This window comes from Epargyreus clarus, unplaced genomic scaffold (assembly GCF_041222505.1).
Source record: "Epargyreus clarus isolate Ecla_fem2 unplaced genomic scaffold, WU_Ecla_fem_2.2 ptg000018l, whole genome shotgun sequence".
NCBI lineage: Eukaryota > Metazoa > Arthropoda > Insecta > Lepidoptera > Hesperiidae > Epargyreus > Epargyreus clarus.
In genome coordinates, this window is record NW_027332226.1 from 8575428 (window position 1) to 8597221 (window position 21794).

The following is a 21794-nucleotide window of genomic DNA, read 5'->3' on the forward strand; positions in this document are numbered from 1 at the left end:
TAGAAGGTGTTTTGTTTATAGAACTTGTAAAAAACCAAAATACGTATTGCAAATTTGCATATTTGGTTTTGTAATGCATATAATGCCTTTTATGGGGTATTTACCACAGTGAATGAAATAGCTAGATGTTGTATTATATTTTATTATCTAATACATACCATAGCGTACTGTAACATAAATAACGTAAATAACACTTGAAACACATAGAAGTTAAAGTCTACTATAATAATAATTATGATGTTATTCGTCCTTATCCATTTCTTTGGTTTCGGTCGCTCTATCTTTCAATATTAGCTTCGTGTCCTGTCAAAAACAATAGTAAGGTATAATGAAAATTAGATACCATACAAATATTTAAATGAAAATTTTTGATTTTTTGGGTCTACTTAACCACCTAAAAATGTTAATTGTATTAGACGTTACTTTGCGGAAATCCATGCTATTAAGTTAGGATTGTTGCCTTAATACCTAAAACTGTCCTTTTTTGAGAGTCCATCATGTCTTTCACGACACAGGGAATGTCGTGTAGGACTAAGGCTGCGTTCACACCAAATGTATTACTAGTTCCAGAGTGAACGTGTAATGTTACACTAATGTACCATATCGACGTACGACGACGTACACTAATGTACGTCGTCGTACGTCGATATGGTTTTGAACAAAAGTTGAAGATCGTTCAATTTGAACGCGCACTAGAGGGCTCAGCAGACTATTTACTTTTAGCGTCATTGAATTGGTTGCTTTTCGCCACAGACGATCACATGCAACGCCCAAACATTTGGGCTCCGGTCACAGCTACTTTTGTACGCTTAATGCAGCAACTGAATGCGAAATTCACGATGCAGCATTAACGTAGTCGCTAAAACGATTTCTGCAACGCAATGCAGTCGCCAAAATGCTAACTGTTTACGTTGCTACGACTGCCTATATAGGTTACTATACTCTGTGGATAGGACCGTACAAACGCGTAGAAATGTTCATAAATAAATAATTGTATTAAATTTAATTCGACGAACCGTTTGCACAGCCATAGCTTTCTCAACATCCGCGTCAATCTGCTTCGCTTCCTCTGGGCCGAGCAGCTGCGCCCGCAGACTATCAATAGCCAACCGCACTACGTATTCTAACTCTTCAGCTGGAGCTTGCACCCCACAATCTGTACCAATATAGTCTTACACTAGAGAACTAGATACAATAGGCTTACAAAACTTAGGGCCAACATAAACATGTAATTTTGCATAATTTTGTTTGTAAGAAATTATGATTGAAATATTATCAGTACCACGATAATATTTCAATCATAATACCACATTATCAGAAAAAACTAGTTTTCTGTTCCGTGGTCAAACTAGGTTTTTCTGTTCCGTGTTCAGTACAATACAGACAATGAAATATTATAATTATTACATTTGATTTATAATTTCTTATTTACCATAGAAGACGAGCATGTAGTCCACTTGACGTTAAGTGTTAAAAATACTGTCTCCCATGAACATCTGCAATTAACTCCCGAGAAGACCAGATTCCCACCCGAGTTGGTTAGTGATGCGCCGATGCCCCTAAGGACTAAGCTGGAATACCTCGAAAAACTATATCTTCCTTACCACACCCTTCAAACTAGGACACAGCAGCGTTAACCACTGTGTTATCAGGCAGATATAGGTCTGCATCAGTGCCGCAGGAGTAAAACCACCGAGGATTCTAACCTTTTATGTCCTCCACGATATTAAAAACGTCGATATTATCAATCGATTCAGCCGTAAGAGGATGTTCTTCATCAACTAGTGAATTCACAAGGGATGTCATTGTCTCATTAGTTTCTGAAACACAGAAATAAGTTTTAAATAAAAGCTCAGTAAAAAGGTAGCAGTAGATAGAAAAGAGACCTTTTCTCTGCGGTAATATTGTGGTTCTTTATAGTTCCAAGTATAGACATGGTTCCTAAAACACAATTACTATTTTTGAAATGGTTTTCATATCGATAGTCTTAGAAAAAAGTGTTTTAAAGCTGCTCTCAATCTTATATTCATTACATCTACCTCTTGTGGACTTTCAGTAGTCACAGCGGTGATCTCATTCTCACCGGTGTGACTACATAACAAAATATTATTTTTTGAGCAAGCTGAGAGATATGAAAATCAAATTTCGACTATTTTATTTTTAAATAAAACTGAAATATGTCACAGACCCAAGTCAGGAGTGTCGGCAGCGTGTAATAACGCGGCCAGAGCGGGCCCCAGGCGGCGGTGCAAAGGCTCGTGGGCTCCGGAGACATCCTTCAGAGCCTCCTCTAGGGCCTCCATCACTTTCGCCGACCCTCTGTCTGTGCCCTCCATTGCTTCTATCTGTTTATTTAATTATTTATTCATTTATTAAAAAAAATGCTTGAAGCGTTTACAGCGAAACCAACGCTCAAAACAAGCTAAGACAAATATTACTAAATAAATTAAAGTTAAGCAGAACTTATTATGTAGTACTAAATAAATTACTTAAAAAGCTCTGTTTAACATATTACAAGTACAATTTAACTGCATAAATTTTTCACAATAATACAAAAAAGGATAAGTCATATATTAAAAACGTCGACATCTGGTTCCCGAGCAATTAAAGAGTTGGGCAATCGTATGGATTGAGCTATTGGGGCGTGCCGTAGGTGTGCGTTCATCTGTTCAATGAGTATGAATTTTTTTTACCATGCTTGGTAATTTTAGCTAGTTCTACGTAATGTTTCTTTTTTGGGTGGTCATTGAACATATTTATGCACAGAATTATGTTCTCTTCTTTCTGTCAGGCTTCACGTTATTGATCTTAGAGCTCAAGTTCAATGTCCAATCGCCAAGAAAGTCTAAAGGACTTGGGGCAGATGAAGCCAATTCGTAGATTAACTTTATGGATGATGCAATCAAGATACCTGATTCATACACGCCATCTCCTTTGCACTTTCGTTTACTTTGATAAAAAGTATGAAATCCTTATTAAGTCCATTTTTATTATATTCTTTTTTTGGTCACAGTCATCAATATCAGACTACTTTTTTGTTAATATAAAGCTGTATGTCCTAAAATATAAAGCTCAAATGTACTTATTACGAGTACTTACATGTTGCCTAATAAGACGGTCTGCCAAAGCAGCGAGAGCATCAAAGGCTCGCGTCTGTTTCTTATACAAGGCCGGATCGCCTCCGTACTTCAGTAACCATTTCCGAACTATAGTATCAACCACTTCAAAACGCGACTTGGATCTGCAAAATAAATCTTCATGATGTGAGCGATGAACAGGTAAAATAAACGACAAACGTAAATGGAAAGTGACTTTAATATATCACAAAAAAATGTGAGCCGTCACGGGACGCCTGGCAGATGTGAAACATCGACATTATTTTGTTAAAGTAATATGCAGAAAAGAACATATTGTGATAGGAACTAAATATGTCATAATGATAAAATAAAATATTACGATTTTTTTCCAGATAACGATGACTATTTATTGAATTCGATTGCGCATGGCGCCACACCGTACACACTACTGCATATAGACTGTATATATATACCATCGTATAGCGTGCGCCACGGCATGCGTCGCCACGCCAGAAATCGGTTTTACGTGCGGCTATAGATGTTTCACATCAAAAAACTAACAAAGAAACCAATTTTGAATAATATGTTACAGAAACTATATAATCAATAGTAAGTATTATTGGTTTAAGATTATATGGTATTAAGTTAAAGGTAGTTTTGAAAGCGATTCATAAGAATATGATCACTTTTTCAAGAGGGTAAGACTCCGGCGACTCTGAACAATAACTTCAGTAATGAAAAATTAGTAGTCCTTCATAGGCCTATGTCAATTAAATCCGAAAGTGATCGCACTTTCAGAATTATTCGGTATTTTCTGCTTTGCTCATCAAGTAGAATTCAATAATTATATCCAAGCCTTATTTCACTAATCTTAAGGCAGAACATATAATTTTATTCACAGAACAAAAAGTTAATATAGTTATATTGTAGTTGCAATGGGCGATTCAGGTCGTCGAAGGTCCGGGGCGGAAAATTAAATGAAGGCCTGGAGCCTAAAAAGTTGATTTGGTTTCACAAAACTACAAATGTTTCAAAGACTTATGCTTTGCCGAGAAATATGGCGATGAGTCCGGCAACCTTTTTTTAGGTAACAGTTAGGGTGTCTGCGGGCTCCTCAGGAGGCCTGGGGCGGATCGTCCCTTGCGCTCCCCCTTCGCTTAAATAGTAACATAGTTACATAGTAACTATTTATTAATCTGTGTAGTCCGCTAGAGTGTAGTTGCTCACTGACCCAGATATGACGTCAGGCAGCTCCGCGGTGAGCTCCCGCAGCAGCTGGTCCGCGTCGTCGCGCGTCACTCGCATTGCGTCCAGGCAGTCGTATAGGAGTTTCATCACGTTTATGTCGTACACCAGCTTCACGGTGGAGCCTAGTGGGGTTCTGGATAGAACATGGAGAATATTTATTCTTATCGCATTTTCTACTTACGACTTAACAGTGGCAATAGATATAGGATGTCGATATATGATGTAGCGTAGCAAAAAAAATATAAGTCTATGATAGTGGCTCTATGATTAGAGAGATGACAAAGTTCTAAATGAGCACCAATGAAGCTGACTTAACCATATTTTTTTACTTTTAGCTTTTTTTAGGTTATCGATCATCATCTTAACTCTATGCCGAGTTGATGCTCTCAAGCTTATTTACTATTTCTGCTTTTGGTCCAGTCAAAATGATCCATACTAAAGGACGAATGCGTTAAGTGATTGGACGGCAAAAAGGGATTAGAAGACACTTCTGCTTTAGATCCAGCCATAGTGATCTTTACTAAATGACGCATACGTTAAACCATTGGACAGTAAAATGAGATTATTTGACCATTATTGACATAAGTATATGTTAAGTACGTGTTTAAGTATTGGCACAAGGTATTATTATTTAATTGGAGTTACTTTCTCCAAAAGTATTCAGGAAATATATTTATCGAGTGTTAAATAATAATAAAAATATGTATGTCAATTTATTTATGCTCATCCTTCAGACTATTTACGGGAGGTAGATTCTATGGTAAACATGGCAAAGGGATACTCACATAGGGAAATATTTCTTTCGTTGTGGTCGTGGCGGTTGCGGCATCATAAACAGGTATATCTGGGAATGGTCCGATTCCGGAGGAGTCGGTACCGGTGGTGTTATCATATGCGACAAAGGTTTCAAGCGCAAGCTTTGTATTTCTTCTTGGAGAGCCTGATCATTGTGAAGGAATATTACAATAAGTATATTACAAATCACGGTCAGAGTTGATAAAATGTAAAATGAGTTGTTAAAGTACAATATAGTAGGGCTAGCTTTTTCAAGAATATTGCAGTATATTTAGGTTCCTTAATATTATCCGGTTGCGTTGCTAAGTGCAACAAATGGAGAGACTAAAAAACCATCTGTTTGATATGTTTTCTTTAAATATCTACACGAAACTGGAAATATTAGTGGACTGGGAACTGGGTTAACATTCAACATGTTGTTGGAGAATTATACGACATTTTACCTTAATTTGTTGAAGTTGCTGAGCTCTAACAATGCGTAGACGCACTACATCTCTTTGATACTGTTCTGGTTCATACGCGCCTGCCATTACAGACGGATCTTTTGGTGCCTTTAAATGAGTAAATTCTCTTAATTGAAAGTATATTTTTAGTCGTTATTAGAATTTCCATTCAGAATTAAGCGTTCATATTAGGTACTTTAATATTATCATAAAAAAGGTTACCTTTTGTGGCAGAACATCGGCTTGTAATGCAGCAGCGAGTCGTAGCCTATCAGAATATCGATCAAGAACGCTGAGGTACTTCTTTTCAAGTTCACTATGACGTTCCTAGAAAATTGGTAGTATTGACATCAGTTATACATAGATGAGGAAAATTATATTTTTCACTATCACGAGTTTTACAAAAAAATACCATCATTATTATAATGTAAGACAGTGTTATCAAGGATTCAGTCTTATGGCCCAACCGCTTCAACATAATTATTGAAGATTCACCGCTCCCTGTGCTCAATGCAATATAGGTATAATATATTAATATTAAGAAGTTTCGAAATCTGTTTTTAAAAATACATCGAATTTCATTATAAACACTATCTATTGGTGTCACACAGCTGGGTGCAGGTAAACTTAAGGAGAAGGTAATCCTATACTCGTCATGTTAACCAATTGCATATTGTTCTCGCAAACTTATCAAAACATAATGAATAACGACAATTTCTTGACAATATTTGAGGCTGTTAGAACCAGAGTAGCCTAACTATAAAAACATGATTTACAATATGGAGAAAAGTAAAAGTGTATAGTCTTCTTTGAAGTTGTTGCGAGGGGACTAATAAAATTTGCTATGGCGACGCGATTCATTTCTATATTCAGAGCGGACTAGCAGTTTGACGCAGACTATACAACATTTTAATAACGAAAATACAGATAGGTCAAAAATCATTAAAATGCAGTTAGTCCACTCTGGTTCCAGCAGGCTCTTTTTCTCTAGAATATTTAGTACCGACCCGCCAGCTCCTAAGTTGAGTAAGTAGCTGTGGTATCGCGTGTTGTGCTGCAGAAAACTTGTGTCTCCGAGCCATCTGCCGGAGCAAATCATCCAGGGTCTTATCAGCGCGTCGCGGACGACCCAACTTTCTGGTGAGCACATCTCGCATTTGTGCCCGAAGCTCTTGAGCTCTCGCTTCCATGGCTTTGAGGTCTACGTTCATGCGGAACAAGTGGGTACGATTTATCCTAAAAATAAAAAAAAACTTAGTTATTTTTAGTAGGTTCTGACAAATAGATCACAAATTCGGGATAGCTTGTTCGTTTACAAGGAAGTTCAATGGGCATGATGACAGTATTAAAAAATCAAAGAATAAATGGTTTTCTTAAAAATAATATGTTGAAAGCATTGTCAAAAATTGCCCAGTTTTAATAAAAACTTTAAGATTCATTTGATTTTCATTAAATGATAAAATAAAAGTATAAAATAATGCAGTCGGCCATCTATTCTAAAACGCTAATCGGGACGAAATGACGTAATTTTTTTGGCGTGTCACCGTATTGCTTGAACTTTTCTATGGGATATTGAAGCGTGACGTCACTCGCGGACGCCATGACACTCGTGAGCGTTTTCGCGCTTAATTGAAAAATTGTTTTAAAAATGCTAATATTTCCGTTAATACGGAATTTATTTCCGAAATAATACGATTTTTGGAATCAGTAGACATGTACCTACATTATAGAAGTGGAGTTCAAAATTTGTCATCATGCCCATTACACGTTAAATAGTATTAGTATAGTTTAGGAGGTTTTCGACTTATCGAGGTTCTACTTAAAGAGGTTCTACTGCAACAGTATTTTCCATAAAAAGTTTGCGATTCCTAGTTATTTTATTGGACTGAAAACTTAAAACAATATAAAGGTTTGGTTATCCAGTTTCCTACACTAATTTGTATTAGTATCAGATCAAAAACGGCTAATCGAAACGCAGAATAGTGCAACGCAAATTGCTACGATGCGATTTCGTGCGGCAAACATATCAAAGGAGTGCGCGATTTGACTTGATTTAAGTTCTTGCAATGTCTCGTGCAAGCTCATAGATATCTATCTAATCAAGCAAGCTCATAGATATCTATCTATGAGCTTGCTATCTATGTTTCGACCTTTAATTAGCATACTTTTGTCTCTGTTTCTGTTGTTTAATCTCGTCTTGTATCTCGAGCACGCGTTTCCGCAGCTTGGTCAGCATCCTCTCCGGGAACACCACGGTGTGGGACAGTCCCTGCGGGAATGATAATGTTTTTACTATAATTAGAGTCGTTTTCATAGTATGTTATTGTAAATATTGCAAAAACCAAAAAATATAGGCAAAGATAAGTTTGTCACTCATTTAATATCATAAAAACGACTATTTTTTAGGTTCTTGCATGTTTTAACGTCATAGTATAATCATGCTTTATAAATCCAAAAAAAAAAATAACTAAACATCTGTCCATTTACTTATTATTAAAATATGTGAGCCTGAAATATGTGTTGTACAATTATCGATTACATTACAGCATAGGTCCTGAAACTCGTTTCGTTTGTTGCCTTCTTTTACAATCAATAACTCCCTACCCCCTCCTAATAATCAATTTTCTCCCTTTGACAATAGGTCAGCAAAAAAAACTATTTTTTTCTGGGCCTTTCACCGCTCTCCTGTTGGGATAAACGGGACAACCTGCTAGTCCGCTCCGAATGTAGAAATGAGTCGCGTCGCAAGAGCAAATTGTAAATATCAGTGGGACGAACAGAATATATGCTTATGGTTGTGTTCTACCTCATTGGCTCTCTGACTACATTCGCGCGCAACAATTTTGGATCGGACTAGCAGTTCGGCGCGGACTATATCAAGCTCACAAGAGTATAGTACGCGTAAAACTGCCTAGTCCGCTCTGAATATAGAAATGAGTCGCGTCGCCATAGCAAATTGTGTCCTACACCTGCTCGCAACAACTTTAGAGCGGACTAGCAGTTTGGCGCAGACTATACGTTATCGTCCTCCTTGAAACAGTTATAGTATGTTCGGGAGCTTACCTGCGGGCCGGTGCAGCCGCGAACAGCCGCGGCGCGGATCTGGTCGTACCGCAGGATCACCACTTGGTCCACATCGTTCATGCAACTCTGTTTCTCCATCTGTAGATCATCAAAATAAATGTCCAGACAGAGCCTATATTTGGAATGGTTAAATGACCCGGGCCTTGCCTCTATCTGTAGTTGAAAATCGTCAAATATGCAAATTTTAGTTTCTGTAGAATGAACTAGCTAAACGTGACCGAAATGTGAAATCATAGTACTTTGTCTTTCTAAAACCTATATAATGAATACTTAATATCAATATTTTTCGTACAATAATAATAGTAAGTAAAGAAAGCTCTTACAGTTTACTATGATTCATGTTCAAAAATATTTTCAAAAAATTGTATTAAGTATTTATACATTCATCATACGAACATCATTCTCACTTATGTACATCACACAATCATTTTATTATATAAAAAAATCACGAAATTCAGATGTTAAAATTATGTATTCCATACCATGAATTCCCTGAGCTCGTTCTTCCTTTTCTCCAGTTGCACAGAAAACTTGCGTTTCACCTTATTATGCGCGTCAATATCTTTACGTAAGAGATCCACCAGGTGGTCTTTTTCTAGCATCTCTTGTTCATGCTTATGCCTGTGTTTAGGAATCAATGTATATTTTAAGGAATCAAAAGTATCTATTGAACTACTTTAAACTATTTAGGTCCCTCATTCATAATTCTTTACTGTAAATAATGTATAAAACGTCTTGATTGTTTAAATGTTTTATTTATCAAATTGTTGACTATTAAAATGTGTTTCTTTTTACAAAATATGCACTAATAATAATTACTTAACATACCTAGTATTTCGTAGATCATATGTCTTGTTGTAAATGTCTACATCACAACCATCCGGGCAAATATTGGGGTCTAATCGTATGGGTCCAATATCACGGCTATCCAGACTGCCTTCGTCTTCTTCCTCACTGCTAGAAGACGAGGACTCAGATTCCGATGATTCTAAAAAAAAGTTTTTTTTTATGATTGACTTAGGAAGCGAGCATGCGTCCACCTGATAGTAAATTAGCACTTCGGCCAATGGACATCTATAGCCATCTCCATATTGAACAGGGGGTTCAGGTTTCTACTTGCAGCAGATACTTCGCCTTCCCTGAGGACTAAGATAGTTGCATCATTATGGAAGTCATTTGAAATTCACACCTTTCCACCATAATGTATTTTTAATGAATTGTCTAAAAGATGGTAAGTGCTGCAAAGGCTTGATATAAAACATAAGAGGACAAGAAAATGTCCCAACAGGAACATGTTAAGAAATATTCAGCATTACTACTAGTGATTTACACCAAGGCTATCTCTGCAAAATTGCTTCTGCCAGCACATACTACTTCCCGTCTTCTCCTACCTTTTATTATTAAGTCAAAAGTATTCTGATATAATTTATTTCAATATGCTTATGTTTTTTTACCATCCTCGTCACGATCGCGTGGTGGACGATACTTTTTTTTGAAAATCCTGCGCAGAAAATCAGCAAACTTGTTGTCTTGGACCAGACGTTTGAACTGTCTTTGAAGCTCTTGACATTGGTGGTCTAACTCCTCCTTCTCATTCTGATGCTCTACTATTCTTTGCTCACACTCTGATATTTGGTCTTGCACCCCACGTACCTAAATGAACATGAACTTTTTTTTGCAGGCTACCAATCTTAATTGCTTAATAATATCAACTATTTTTTACATATGTAATTAAAGTATTATAAACCTACGTATTTCATGTAACTCTAAATAAGTAACTAACTAACTTATAATGGTACAGTAGTTGAACGACAGATCATAAATGGGAACCCTCAGTGTCAAAGCAAATAAATACATCTTATAATATATATAGGATCATACCTGCATCAATTTTGCATATACTCTCTCTGCAAGTCTATCTTCATGAGCCTCAAAGCGGTTCAAAACATTCATTTCTCTGTGTAACTGGTATAGATGTAATTCTAATAACTGGTTCTTTTCCTGGAAGAAAAATAATTATAGTATAAGCAATGCTTTATAGAACATTTTAATATTTCATTATTAATGAACCCGTGACATGTAAGTTAAATTTGAGTACAAATGGATATATTACATAATAATTTAAATAATTAAAATACTACCAAATTATAATTATACTATTTGGTTACAGTTTTAACTTACCTGAACTCGAATTCGTTCTCGTTGCAATTGTCTCAAACGAGAATCAAACTTTTGAACGGAGATCTCGGCGTCCGCAAGCAACATGTCCTGTTCATAAAGATGTCTGGCGACCAAAATAAAAAAACAGATAGAATGTAAGGAATAATAAGAAGATTAAGATATTAAATATATGTAGAAAAGTTGTGACAAAAATATTCCTTACCTTTCAATTCTTCTCTCTCGTATCTCAACCTCAATGGCTGTAGATTCTTGGTCTTGTTTTACTTTCAGCACATCCCAAGCTGCGGCTAATGGACGACTTTCTGCAAAATCATTAAGGTTTATAAATTTCTTGAAGATAAATGGACATTTATTACTCTGTTACGCAAAATTAGTGATCGGATTAGGATGAAATTTGGTACACAAATAGGGTCTGGACTAAAACATAGCTCTTTAGCGATGATGATGATGAGCGATAAATAATGTCTTCGCCAGCATAGCCATGGATAAAATCTAGTATTTTACAAAAAGAACGAGACCTGTTATTGGTATAAAACGGGCGACCCGTGGCGGTATGATCCTCGGCTGCGGCAGCATGGTCGACTTTCTGCGTTCTTGGGTCTTTTTGGTCATCGTACCTCTGGGTGTTGCAAGTGTTACTATGGGTTTTATCTAAAACATTTATTTGAATGTTAAGAGGAAGGTATGAAAGGTGAGAATGATTCTTGTAATTAAATAAGTTGATTATAATAGTACAAACGACACAGTTTAACAGGTTTTGAAATTTTTGTAAGTTATGGAGCAAATTTGTTAAGATTCGTCCCTTTTGGTGAATAAAAAAATATAATGGTGAAACAAAGTTTGTTGCATTCATATATTTAGAAAGGATAAATTATAAAAAATATGACGTAACCTAAATAAGGATTAATGATTAGTCATGTATAAAAAATATAACAAATTTTCAGTCATCACCTCAAGGTTTTTCTCCGGGAATTCAAGATCGTCATCGATATGCGGTACGGCCGGAGGATGCTTGGCCATCTTCTGTGGTATTTCCACTCGGATCTCCGCTAACCTTTCCCCAATATGCTTCATCTGAGCCACTAAATCTAACTTATGTTGCCGTAGTTTCAGTACTTTCTCGTTAAACGTGTGTTTGTTGTCGTAGATCTATAAAGTGTAAAGTCAATAAAGTATTAATAAAAATATATTTCTTGCCGAGTTCGTGAACAGTTCTTATATGAAATTCTGATTTGAAAGGTAATGGGTGTGAATATTGAAATTATTGAATTGTTCAGAAAGAACTACTTATACTTAGCTGTTACAGGTTTTTCATCACAATAAATTCTTAACAAAAGTTCTTAATTAAAGTTTTTCATTTCATATTCATCTAGACACACTATTCCTTTAAAAGCGTGAAGATAATTCTAATACGTAGTTATTATATTGAGTGTGAGGTTACCTCTTTTCTAGTAAGGCATACACGTAATTGCGTGTTGTGGCCAGGTGGTGCAACGTAATCAGGTTGCGTTTTGAGTAAACGGTTTCCAATAGTCGCCTCGGCTTCCTTCAACGCTTCTGAAGCACCGGGTGGCATTGCGTTAGGGTCTGGTTTGCGCGAGAGATGCTCTTGCCACTAATCAAATATAACATTACTTGCAATTTAGCCACAGATTTAAAATTTAACCTTGAACGATTTATTACATAATTTACAAAATTAAAGCAGCAATCGAAAGAATTAGCGTCATTAGATGAAAAAATCTAGATTGACACACAGATTACCATTTGCTTTTCTTTAGATAATTTGTTTTGTTGATCCTACAATCGAATCTGAGAATCTGTGATTTTAATTTTTTTTTAGAACAAGAATTGTTAAATACTAATCTTATAAAAATAATAGTAGGTATTGCATACCTCAATAAATTGCAGATGATGTCTATTTAGTCGCTGGTGATAATTTCGTAGTGCTTTCTTCAACGGGTGTGGCGGACGGGGCGGTAAACCGAGTAAGAAAGACGCCACACGAGGCGGGCCAAACGATGCCTTCTTGGCTGCTGCTCGACGAGTAGTAGATTCTTGACGCCTTGTTCAAGAAAATGTTGTCATTAAACATAAGAATAACAAAACAGGAATATGGTTCCTGGACAAAACAAACAAAATTTACGACCTTATTTTTTTTACAATATAGGAGTAGCAGACGAGCATGCAGTCCACCTGATGATAAGTGGAAACTCCCGCCCATGGACAACTCCAGATAGGATTAGATATTCCTATCTGAGGTCGGCCACAGATGCGCCGCTACCCCTGAGGACTAAGCTGGAACACCTCGGAAAAGTATGTCTCCCTTACCACACCCTTCAAAACGGAAAACAACAGCGCCTAACACTGCTGTTACTAGGCATAAATAGGTGTGGCGGTGGTGCCGCCGGAGTCGAATCACAAAGGTTTCTACCACCTTGATAAATAAATACGGATCGTGGTGCCACAAGAATATGTAACGTCATGTAGCGTAAGCATTAGTTATAGGTACATATAGTGGTTGACTGAAATCGACTCGTGAATTATACTCACTTTAGTTCCTTATCAGCGACTTCCAATAAATTAATATTTCTAAAGGCAGCATGTAAAAATTTCATAATATTATTATTTTTTTAATTTACATGGTAAGTCCTTTCAGCGCAGTGTTCGTTTAAAAGGCTATAAGGTGAACAAACCTTCCACGTAAGGCAGCTTCAGCCATTTTTTGATAAACCTCTTGGAGCTGATTTTCAAAGTCCTTGGATATATTCTTCTGTCTAAAAGGTCTTATCATGACTTCAGGATCCCTGTGTAGTCAAATAATAGTTAAGAATATTGCGTTTTATTAAATGACACAGTTTAAAATATTTAATAAAATAAAATGATCTGGATCTTTTGACTGTGATAATAAAAGTGCTGAACAGGTAATACCTTATAGCTCTCAAAGTGAAAGGAAACACGTCCAATTGTATAATATTTCTCGAATACATCTTGTGAAGAGCTAGATCTGATGCTTCCAGTTGGTGGGCCAGTTTACGTTTTGTTAATGCTTTGGCATCATCTAACTCCTTCTCTTGAACCACCAGTGGTCGAGGATCGAGAGTAACGTCGATTTGTTGAGAAAACGGTAGAGCACGATTTCTGACATAGAAAAATAATAAATGATACTTTAAGCGAAAGTTGGTGATATATGGCAAAATTGATCAGAAACGTCGTTATTATAATTTGTATTATTATTATGTTAGTTAATTATTAAAGTAAATGAATATGAAGTGCAGAATGTAGACCATTGTGAACTCGGCACTATTTATAAATTGTGTTGTATTGTGTGTGTCATTTATAATTAGTATTAGGCAATTATTGTTATAACAATTTCTTGGTTTATTTATTATTTTTATAATTAAATACATGGAATATATCGTAAGTTGAGCTTACGCCTTGATCAGTTTGCTGTACTCAGCGGTCAGCTCAGCTAGTTGGTCACGAACTCTTTTTTTATGTGCATTTGCAATAGCCATCATTTTATCATATTCTTCCTTTTGTTTTAATTCCTCGTGTGACATAAGTTCCCCATCTAAAGTACTTGGCTCTCGTACCTTCTCTACTTTCTACAACAAATTTGGAAATCGTATTGAGTGCTATTCACACAAAAATACTTATGCAGTACATTTTATTTTGCTAAGTACATAAATAAAATTTTACTAACTGGCAATTCCATACGTGCGGGTACTTTGGGAATAGTTACCAAAGGGTCAGTAAAGTTAATTATGTATGAGAATATGTTGCCATCAGAACCACTTGTGTACATTCGTCTGTGAAAGGATAAATATGTATAAAATTTATATAAGATGTATACAATTTATCAAAATAATTTTAGATTTTACATTAAAATTAGATACTTACTTGCCGTCAGCACTAAACTCAATGGCAGTAATGGCGCCAGTATACCGGTCGTGCATAGGAAGGTAGTAATTATCAAAGAAATCTAAGCGTGGGGTGGGCTGCGTCTGTTATTAAAAAATAAACACTATAAGTAGATATGACAATAAATTCAAAGATTTATTTAGATGAAGAAAAACAAGGCAATGAATATAATGTACTTGATTAACTTGTACTAGTTCAATTAGCAATTTTCTTTGGTTTCAGTTTACTTGGGAAAACAAATAAATATAATTATTGTCACAGTCGAATCTTTCCAAGTCACCTCTTCCTTAGCTAAACGCCTTCCTTTCAGTTTCTTGAGTAGCTTCTGTTGAGCTTGAATCCAGGTCATGTAGTGTTGCTCTGGGGTGTCTTCCTCCTCTGTAGGCATTCGGAACATCCGGATGTATCCCGTGTTAGTGCCAATGATAAGGTAACGACCTTCACAACTGACGGAGATTGAAATATGTCAATATAATCGATAATATAGATTGAAGCGAAATATATAAATTTGTAGAAAGCACGTTTCAAGAAAAATACCAACTTCGATCAAAATAAATCGGTATGCCTTTATGTATTTAATTAGACTTGTTAAACACAGTGAAAGCCACGAAAAGACTTAAGGATGTAAACCAGTGGAGATTATTCTTTTGTACTTAAATATATTTTCATGAACTATAAAAAAGTACTATATAAAAAGGCACATACACAAACTTGAGAGTAGTGATGTCATCGCACCAAGCACCAGGGAAGGGGCCGTACTTGAAAATCTTGTTCTGACTCGGTCTCACTAGTAGAAGCGCTCCAGTTCCACGCTGGATCACCCAAATACCTTCTTCGCAATACTGTGCCCACGTTATCGTTGTGCCCAACATACTGTCACTTTCCACTATATTTGGAATAACATGAAATAATAAGAGTGTAATTTAACACTTTTATGGTATAGCAATATTTCCTATTAAATATTACCTATTTTCCTATTTCACGAAGAAGCTATTCCCAACAGTAATTTAAAGAGAAATGATTACTAATTATCACCATTACGGTGTTTTTTCTAAAAAGAAGAAATGGCGAAAGTAACTACATAATATAAGTACTATGCTGTTTTTTTTATAATTTCAGTTCCCAAATATGTAATGTAATACTGTGATGCCGATTTCAATAAATAAGAAAATTTAAACCGTTAAAATGTTCCTACTCAATTGTATTTCTCCAGTCATTCTTCTTCTTCGTCCTAGTCTTTCTTTTTTCTGCTTCTTCTTTTGCTTTCAATGCTTCTTCCTCTTCACCATTACGGTGGTTTTGCCACGAATGAATAAGAATTTGCGAAAGTAACTACATTATATAAGTACTACGCTGTTTAATAATTTAAGTTTCTAAATAAGTGACGTCATAATGAGAAACCTATTAAATGAATTGAAATAGCTTAAACTGTTAAAATGTTCCTACTCAATTGTATTTCTCCAAGCCATTCTTCTTCTTCATCGTCATCTTTTTCTTTTTCTGCTTCTTCTTTTGCTTTTAATGCTTCTTCGTCTATGCTGGCCAAATCTTCCTCAGTCGGGAAGGGACGATTTCGCATGCTAAGATAATAACGAAAATAATCTGTTAGAACTAGGCAAGATTCCGACAACGACAAACTTCGAGTTTCTCTCCTAATTTTCTAAGAGAAAAAATCCCTAAAGTTCTTTTATTTTCTTCAGCTTCGACAAATCTCTTAAATATTAGAATTAGTGAATTAGAATTTCACAATGTTAGTAGTGTGCTTAAGACTCATACTTATAAGACATTACTTAATTCACATTAAGACAGTTACAATAAAGACGTAAAACCATCAAGACGCCTCTCAATGCTATAAGAGCCTGCTACATTAACTACAGTTCCTTAATAACACGATTATGTATATTCTTACTAATGTTTCTTTACTAGGGTCTCCTTATAAGAAACAAATTCTTGTTTGAATGTTGTAATTTCACTGTAGTCTTTGTAAGGCACCTCCGGCAAAACTGCTTCCATTAAGAATCCAACTTGTCCACACAACAGAAGAACACGTTCCTTAAAAAAAGTTTTTCGCTACGTAGATATATTATTATTTGTAAAAGAGCTGGCCTTTATATAAAATATCTGAATGATTAAGTAGCTTAAGACAAAGTGTACAGGCAATTTGCATAACATTTAAATATTCTAAAACGCTTAAAATACAAGTTTTCCGTATAACTTACCTCTTCAGGTTTCCATGCCATGTACGCAATATTATTTGGCGTTTCAATAAAGCCTAGCCTTTGCAAACTGAAGGGTGTGCTCATTACCAAGCGGTACATAAATATGGTACTGTCCTCTCCACAAGTTACTAGGAGTGTTCGCTGCTCATTAAGCGTTATTTGCGTCAAAGATTTCGAATGAGGCTTCAGCAACTACGAAAAGGTTTTTGAAATAAAAATATATAAAAATCCAAATCATCAAATGTGTATGCTGTTCTTATTTCTACGATTTTACTTTTTGTTATACTTATTACCTCTAAATAATTTTTATATTTGTCTTTGTTATAATATGAAGTATTTCTTTATCACATTGGCTAAATATATTAACTGTGGCATATGAAAATATAATGTCCACTTACAGTTGTGACTTTTAGCAATAAACTTACCGAAATCATGTCAATAACATCAGCATTGACGGAGTCCTCGCTATGTATCGTGAGAGCAGAATGAACACGAATTTCAACAAGAGTCGCTTGGGACTGAAGGCGTTCGGGATGCAGTAATAACGTTCGCATGATGCCATCAGCGAAACCGACCATTATGATACGGGAAGTTTCATCCACCTGCGTACAGGTTATGTATTTTACTGTTTTGTTTATTAGAACACTGGGGTTTTTTATGTTATTGTTAGTGTTTATTGTATTGAAGGAATATCTCTGATGTCCAAAAATTAGGTGATCCTTTGGACAAGATAACAATAAGTACTAAGTTCATATCCTTGAAGACTGAGCTAGGATGCTTTATACACATGGACTCGTATTATACTTTATAATTGAGACCAAAACAGAAGAACAAGAATTGTTGCTATGAGATTGGAAAGTGTAGAGAGATGGGTCTTGTTCCTCATTGCCTATTTACTATGTTACGACGTCGACGACGTATTTTTAGAGATATTTTACTACTACAATAATAATTTTCAGGGTTTCAAATTCTATGGAAGAAACTTACGTCAGCAGGCGGATAAAACAAACAAGTAACTGCTGTCTGAAACTGGTATCTAGCTAGCAGGACATGCGTATCGGTGTTATATGCTTGCAAGGCGCCATCTTCGCCGGCCGTGACGAGTATGGGATGAGTTCGAAGCGCCGCCATGGCTACTATGCTACCCGCGTGACAGGTGAACACTTTACGATGGTTGCACTCTATTTTATCAATCTCTAGCTCAACTGTCCATACTCCTCCGTTACCATCCTTGGGAATATTAGAATAACTTAATTATTCCTTCAGTATTAAAGTAAGACCATTATAATTCTAAATAGGTTGTACATTGATTTATATTAAGTAAAGAAATATGTATGAAACATTTTTTTTGTATATTTCGCTACTTTTGATCAATTAATTTTAACTATGCAAAATCATCAGATATTTTATCAAAAATTGTAATCGTAGTATTATAACTATTGTTTACACTTACTTGAGCATACCAGTACATATCTTTTTGATGTTTCAGGGTCATAATTTGACAGCCGGGTACCTGTAAAAAGTTCAATGTATAAATGACATACCAACTTCTTTTCGTAGAGAGGCACTTGCTAACAAACAAAAAATAAAATACAAACGCAAGTTTCAGCGACTGGATTGAGTTCGACGTATGGATCATCTTCAGGAGGATCGGCCTGTTCCACGGTGTCCCAGTACCAGGCGCGCACGCAGCCGTCCCGAGCGATCGTTGTTACCTCATCACCAGCAGGGCTTAGCATGAACTGAATCTGAAAAACACATTTTCCAATCATAAGCAACATGGTTAAGCTCATGGATCACACACGCACAAAATATAAAAGTTCGCATTCACCTATAGACGCTTAGGAGAAAGGGGACAGAGAAAGAGAGGAAAGAAACTGGAGAGAAAGAGAAATAAATTAGCGGTTCCTCTAATAAGATACGAAAGAGTAAGGCGCAGAGAAAATTGCTAAGAAATATAAGATGCCTGGACTCCGAGTAAAACTATTAAATCAAAGGATCAGCAATATGTACTTACAACAGGCGCTTTATGACATGTTTTTCTGCCACGTTGCGTTACTTCCAATTTGACGAGACCAGCTTCCCATACCAAAACATTACCCCATTCGCATCCTGAAAGTACCTAAAAATAAAACGTTATTTAATTTACAAGTACTAGGTTTTTTTTTTATAAAGTATCGATTGCCTTACCAAACAATAGTAATATTACCTTTTCGTCAGGCATAGGATAGACGCCGAGTACATCGCAAATTTCTGTTTTCCCAAATCGACCAAGTTCTCCTTTCAACTTTAATCCAGTAAAGGTATTTGCCATTTTCCAAAATTTTATGTGAGCCGCACCTAAAATATTGAGGACAGCATCACAGACACGATTTGATATTTGGGATACTTAACTTTGCTTTAAGTCGTTTTCCAGTAATAGATATAAGTTATGTATATAGCTAACATAGTTTGCAAAATTTCTGCTATTGTACTTCCCGTTGATAAAAAGCTTAACTCCGAAGACTAAAGAAATTAAACATTGTATATTTTAAGTACACCTCATTTTAAGTTCTTATTGTGCGGAACAAAGACTGACAAATTTAAAAATAAAAGAGACGTGCATTTGCATATCTTTAATTTACCTGCTGTAGTAAGTTGACCTGGACAATATGGAGAGAACATAACTGTGTTCACGTCAAATGTGAAAGCACTTGTACGCAAAAGAATTCTGTGCCGTTTCCAGTTCCATATCGTCAAATTATAGTCTGGTTCCTTGCCAACCGACGCCAAAAGTTCACCATCAGGGCTGTATAGAAGAAAATCAACAAAATGTAATGCGTAATCTACAAATAATGTACTGAGATTCTCTTAAGTAATTAATTAATAATAATTTTCCCCAATATTTTACCTAAAATCTAAAATAGAATAGGCATTGGTTGTTCCATCTCGGAGGACTGCGTCAATTTCTAATTGAGGCCAAGTGTAGAGCAATATCAAAGGTTCTCGGTAACCTTCTTTCCCTTCAGCGATGGCTATACGATAGTTTGGATCCTTTCTGTAAGACTAAAAAACGGCCAATGAAGGAGTATAAACTTAATTATGTATATAAATTAATTAGTTTCACTTTAATATACCTGGCACTGACTGTAAAACGCACAAACTTTGTGCCGTTAACTACAAAATCTTGAGTCATTTTCAAGAAATTCAAGAAATTTCAAGAAAATTACTTAAATAATAATATAAGAATAATAAGCAAATAAAAAAAGCAAATCATTTTGCTTATTTTTTGAATTAAGAAAAAAAAATAAAATTCTTGAAATTACTTTAATAATAATATAAGAATAATAAGCAAGTAATAAAGCAAATCATTTTGCTTATTTTTTGAATTAAGAAAAAAAAATATTTACAGTAATGCTCCCAACAGATCCTCCTGTAGTACTCCTTCGGAACCACATTTGCTTGGTGGTTACGTCCATGAAGGTTATAATGCTGCCAGACGCCCAGCAGACGACGGTATCATCACAAGCACATAAGTTGAAGTACTTGTGACAGTTGTATCCATAGGAATATCTTAGGATGGTTCAGGAATGTATTTATATAAAATCAAAACAGACACGGGAAATCTTTGCAGTCATTTGCAAGTTTCTTTTAAAACCCTAAATATTTTTTAAGAAAGAAATCGTATTACATTGTCAAGTTTTCTCCGTTTGTACTAATGTCCTGCAGAAAATAGGTTCCGTTTTTTCTATGATTAAACCACTTAACACAAAAAATTAACGACGCGTTCTTTTTTATGTATGAAAATGGCAGTTGTATCGTTTTTATTTTCGTCAAACGGCAAAGCTACGTGAAAAATATTAGTCAATCATACAAATATTTATATACCTATTATATTGCTGTACTGTAAACTCATAACGTTTTTGACCTGCGAACCATAACAGCAGTCAAAGGATACTCAAACTCGAACAGATCAAGGGGTATTGTTGAATCCAATGTGTTGACAGCGCCGGAGAGGAAGTCATCTGGATCGTATTCAGTGAGGATAGATTCTTCTTCCACTTGCTCTTCTTCTACCTCCTCGGGGGCATGTTCTTCTGGTGCAGCTTCTTCTTCTTCACCTTCTTCTCCTTCAACTACAATTTTATAGAACACTGAGGCTTTTCCCCAAAACCAAGGGAAGCTTGGAGTGCACTCTACCACGTTGCGACAATGTGAATTGGTGGAGGCGTAACGGATTATTGGCCAACTCGTGTCTGATGTTTTCAAAGCGTCCGACTAATACCAACTGAGACTGATAGCTAAAGGTACCCTCTAAGACGCAAAAGTGCGCAGGCAATTTAGTCATGAGTTAAATAAGATCTAAATATGCTGCATCTACGCTGTAGTATTAAAAAACGGTTGGAAATCAGGTCTCCCTTAGAAATAACAATGTATATACATTATACATTTATGGTGATGTAAATGTCCTAGGCGTTGGTGACTACGAACTTACAGGCAGAATATGCGCTTGTAAGTTCGCAGTAAACTTACAAGCTCTAGATATTTTAATAACAAAAGGTATACCTTTTTCCTTTGCCGCATGTTCGGACATTTTAGTGAATACTTTTGAAAGTCAAAAATGTACTCAGTTTGTACAAGTTGATTCTAGATACTCGTCCTGAAACAAATATATTATTATAATAATTATAATATTATTTGGTATAAATTTAGTAAGTTGATTCTAACCAGTCAAATCTTGTACGCAGTTGTTATATAGTTAAGATGTTGCTTAGCTACGATAAATTTATTTTTTATTGATTTTCGCGCTATCGGAACCAAAGAGAATAATAATAGAATTATAAATA

The 21794-nt window shown here is 35.7% G+C and overlaps 1 protein-coding gene and 1 long non-coding RNA gene across 2 annotated transcripts; one reads left to right on the forward strand and one right to left on the reverse strand.

Moving 5' to 3' along the window:
* Positions 1–130: 130 nt before the first annotated feature.
* Positions 131–21663, reverse strand: LOC140749854 (cilia- and flagella-associated protein 44). Its single transcript, XM_073083077.1, has 43 exons — positions 21514–21663; positions 20906–21083; positions 20358–20520; positions 19859–20013; positions 19593–19756; positions 19178–19308; positions 18986–19090; positions 18567–18716; positions 18422–18481; positions 17956–18198; positions 17394–17570; positions 16969–17160; positions 16659–16801; positions 16196–16329; positions 15455–15635; positions 15030–15195; positions 14729–14832; positions 14532–14637; positions 14261–14433; positions 13757–13966; positions 13522–13632; positions 12722–12890; positions 12270–12443; positions 11780–11977; positions 11347–11479; positions 11031–11130; positions 10829–10931; positions 10529–10648; positions 10102–10300; positions 9476–9635; positions 9130–9268; positions 8627–8725; positions 7729–7832; positions 6571–6799; positions 5786–5890; positions 5564–5671; positions 5111–5265; positions 4309–4458; positions 3100–3241; positions 2189–2345; positions 1707–1820; positions 1017–1156; positions 131–303 (listed from the first exon to the last, which is right to left on the reverse strand). Exons 1-43 carry the CDS (start codon positions 21539–21541, stop codon positions 241–243), a joined length of 6135 nt encoding a protein of 2044 aa, XP_072939178.1. The 5' UTR covers positions 21542–21663; the 3' UTR covers positions 131–240.
* LOC140749855 (uncharacterized) lies at positions 17497–18584 on the forward strand. The gene is made up of 3 exons (XR_012103130.1): positions 17497–17580; positions 17928–18124; positions 18458–18584. It is a non-coding gene; the product is annotated as an uncharacterized LOC140749855 (long non-coding RNA).
* Positions 21664–21794: the final 131 nt, after the last annotated feature.